The following is a 3662-nucleotide window of genomic DNA, read 5'->3' as shown; positions in this document are numbered from 1 at the left end:
ATTAAAAAGAATAGGCTAGGAAATATTTTTTACCTCCAAGGATTTACGAGAAAAGTGTTAACATTTTTAAAGCGCCAAACTTTTAAATTGAATATATAACTTCTGCTTTCATTTGATATCTGACATTGTAAGCTATTTCCTGGAAACCATAGAGCTTACAATAAATGAAAGGGAAACATCAGAAACGCAATCAAACTATGTAAACAGGCACGAACGCCACTTACTCTTCAGGGGGAAACCGCAACTAAAACGTTGCGGGGCAACTCAATTTATTTTAGCCAAGGAAACAGTGCGCTACTTCCACTCGAATGGAGTCGTTCTCAACGTCCTCGTCTTCGTCTTCACGGCTACACAGTGGTATTGTTACTGGTATGGATAGCCTGGATATCTGCGAGCCGCCCCAGGATGAAGAGTTTTGTTTCCGGTATCCGAGCTACATGTTCCCGGATGTGGATTACGACAAAGAAGACGTCCCGTTACCCTTCAGGGCTACTCCGGACTCCCTCTTTAATCTTTGCGCCGCCGTTGTAGATTCCCAAGCCCGTACTGAAGTCTTCAAGTGGAGTATCAACGATGTGACCGACTGGCTGCGCAATTTTGGTTATCCCGAGTATGAGGTAAGCTAGGATCCATATCGACTTTTGAATACTGTGTATTTTATATATTGCGAAATGGCAATCGTGGTATTTTTAAACATTCGAGTAAAGACGCCTCTAGATGGCTGTAAAATATTGTTAGGCACCGCATCCAATTTGTTGAGAATATGGGTGAAGTTCACCTGGTGCACAGATTACCTAAATGGACCATAAGCTTTGATTGACTTAAACTAAGAGGGAACCATAAGCTTTGATTGACTTAAACTAAGAGGGAACATTAAATTTATTTCTGTAAAATGAAAACGAGGTACGAAACAAGAGAGAACGCTATAGTTGGGTGCCCCGACTATCAGATACCCGTTACTCAGCTAGAGGGAGTGCGAGGGAGATATAAAACTTTGATCGGGCATAACTTTTTAAAGAATGGTCCGATTTCTTCTACATTTCGATATGTATAAATAAACGAAACAAAATTTCATTTTTACTTCTCCGAAATCCAAGATTAGCAAAATCTTTAAAACTGTGGGCGTTAGAGTTTCCGAGATCTCAGCGTTCATACAGACTGACGGACAGACATGGCTATATCGACTCGGCTAGTGACCCTGATCAAGAATATATATACTTTACAGCATGCGCGGATCCACGGGGAGTGATATGGGTGATATATCACCCCCCCTCGGATGAAAAATGAAAGAAATTTTGGTATTCAAAAAGTATGCAACAAAAAAATGTTCTGATATCACCCCCCACAAAAAAATCGCTTCATTCTCCCAGTAACATACTTTTGCACGAATACAATATATCCTTTTACTCTACGAGTAACGGGTATAATTATGCAGAATTTTCACAAATGTCCAACGCTTCTTTATCCTTTTTTCGAATTATTTTTGAAGATGATTAAACAAAATCCATTGGTTTATGTGTTCAGCGGCTTAATTTAAAATGCCCTTATGTTGTTTTTCTTGATCAGGATCACTAACAGAGTCGATTCCATCTGTCCGTTCGTTGAGCGCTGAGATCTCAGAAACTGTAAAAGCTAGAAGATTGTCATTATCCATGCAAATTCTTGGGGTTCCTGCGCTAGTAGGAGTAGGAGTCAAATTCCTTCCTTGCTTTCGGCATCTTTTCAACCGCCAATTTCCTAACACGAGATGCTTTATCATATAACATTACTGGCTATTCTAGCTATTTCTGGATATAAGAAAAATACATTTCCCTGAATGGAAGATGAATAAATCATCTTTTAGTTATAAACTCGGGACATCAGTGCAAGAAAATGCCCAACCCTCTTTATTACTCTCGATTACACTGGCATTTCCAGAATCGACTGAAAGATGTACTCCAATCCAGGCTCAGGTGTTCTTTAATAATAGTTTTTCGGCTTCGTAAATTTTCCAGGTTTATTTTTCCTGTTGATAAACTGTACTTCCATGCAAACTTTTTGTCGCTTTCGTCGTATCTTTCTTTACGCTATTACTTAGAGAATTACCTGGATTAATCATATTTAGTAGCATTTACAATCAAAGCAGCAGATCTATCTGAAACTCCACTCCCCTCACATGATTTTATTTCAGTTTCACTGTACCCCCATCAATCATTTAATATTAAAGTACCGGTTGTTTTCGCACTTAATAACGATTTACTTTCCTTTTAGCAAACTTTCCGGGAGAATTATGTTGATGGACACAAACTGCTAAATTTGGACGCCGTATCTTTAGTCGCACTCAACGTACGCAATTTCGAGCACATCCGCCACCTGGGCCGCGGGATTCGTGCGCTCTACCGTAAGGAGCTACAGACGGCCACCGAGACCAAACAGCAAAGCGAGGTCTACAAGACATTCCGTGCCCGCACCGGAAGGAGGTACGAGGGATTGCGGGAGACGGAGCTACTAAGCCGCATGCACATGATTCGCTCAGTTTTCCGCGACGTTAACGACTGGGATCTGATGGAGTTGCATATGTCCAGAGCCCCCGTGAGGCGGTACCGTGAGATAGTAGCCGGGTCACGGCGCTACAATCTTTACGGGCCATCTACTGCGCGTAGGGAACCTATAATAACGGATGATGTCGACTACACACCATGGTTCAATTTTACTGATTGCTACTAATTTTTTGTAGATTTTATCTAAGGGGTTACATTGAGTTAACAACAACAAACTTTTAATATTAGTTACCCATATTACATTTCCAAAACAAACTAACTAAAACTTACGATCGAGCCAAAAATTTGGAAGATATTCTGCAACGCAATCAGTTTTGGACCAGTAAAATACTATTTGGGACAGGAAGGTTAACTAGTTCAAGTTATGTCCATTCCCTTGTAACGAAAAGGTCAATTTTTCATATGCTTATCATAGGAAACAACTAGTTCATTTGTTACCAGTATAACTCACCTCAGTCAAAAATACTACAAAAACGAAAATTTCTATATAAGAATGTCCGTCGAAAAACTTGTTGATCTTAGCGTTTCCCGGGAGATCATTTCTAAAAATACCTGGAAGTCCAGGTCCATAAAAAGCAATGCAATTAATATTATCAGTTCTGTGATTTGTTCCAGCAATCTAAATTTGAGATTCCAAAATAAAATAAATAAATAAAAATATGTTAAATGACTCTGCTAAAAGTTAATCTTGAACAAATACAATTGCACTGTAACGCTCGCCTTGTAGAAAAAAATCTTTCCTGTCTCTCTTACTAGAGATACCCTACTGGGACATGAATCCACAACTAACACGCGATTGGGACCTTTTTAATACCCTAGCTTCAGCGGAGGGAATTGGGTGGGTTGTTACGGTTGTTGTAGATCGCGATTACGTCGAAATATTTAAAGATCCCTACTGAAACTAACTAATCGAAAGTCCGCACTGAAACCTCAAATTAATAATCAAAACACTTTATTATTACACTTTATTACGCTTTATTACGCTTCATCTAAAGAATTTAGCATTGAAGGAAAAACGATATATTTGTTCTCTTATTATAAATTAATGACGTTGAAATATTTAATAGAAACTTTTCAATCTGTTCGGGCTGTTCGAGCTGTCCGAGTATTCTGAGCTGTTTG

At 39.1% G+C, this 3662-nt stretch overlaps 1 protein-coding gene across 1 annotated transcript; it reads left to right on the top strand.

The window, feature by feature from the left end:
- The first annotated feature begins 235 nt into the window (after nt 1-235).
- On the top strand, nt 236-3066 carry LOC108065923 (uncharacterized). The gene is made up of 2 exons (XM_017154185.3): nt 236-617; nt 2251-3066. Exons 1-2 carry the CDS (start codon nt 309-311, stop codon nt 2704-2706), a joined length of 765 nt encoding a protein of 254 aa, XP_017009674.1. The 5' UTR covers nt 236-308; the 3' UTR covers nt 2707-3066.
- Nucleotides 3067-3662: the final 596 nt, after the last annotated feature.

This window comes from Drosophila takahashii, chromosome 2L (genome assembly GCF_030179915.1).
Source record: "Drosophila takahashii strain IR98-3 E-12201 chromosome 2L, DtakHiC1v2, whole genome shotgun sequence".
Classification (NCBI taxonomy): domain Eukaryota; kingdom Metazoa; phylum Arthropoda; class Insecta; order Diptera; family Drosophilidae; genus Drosophila; species Drosophila takahashii.
Note: the sequence above shows the minus strand (reverse complement) of the source record. Positions and strands in the feature narration are given on the sequence as shown.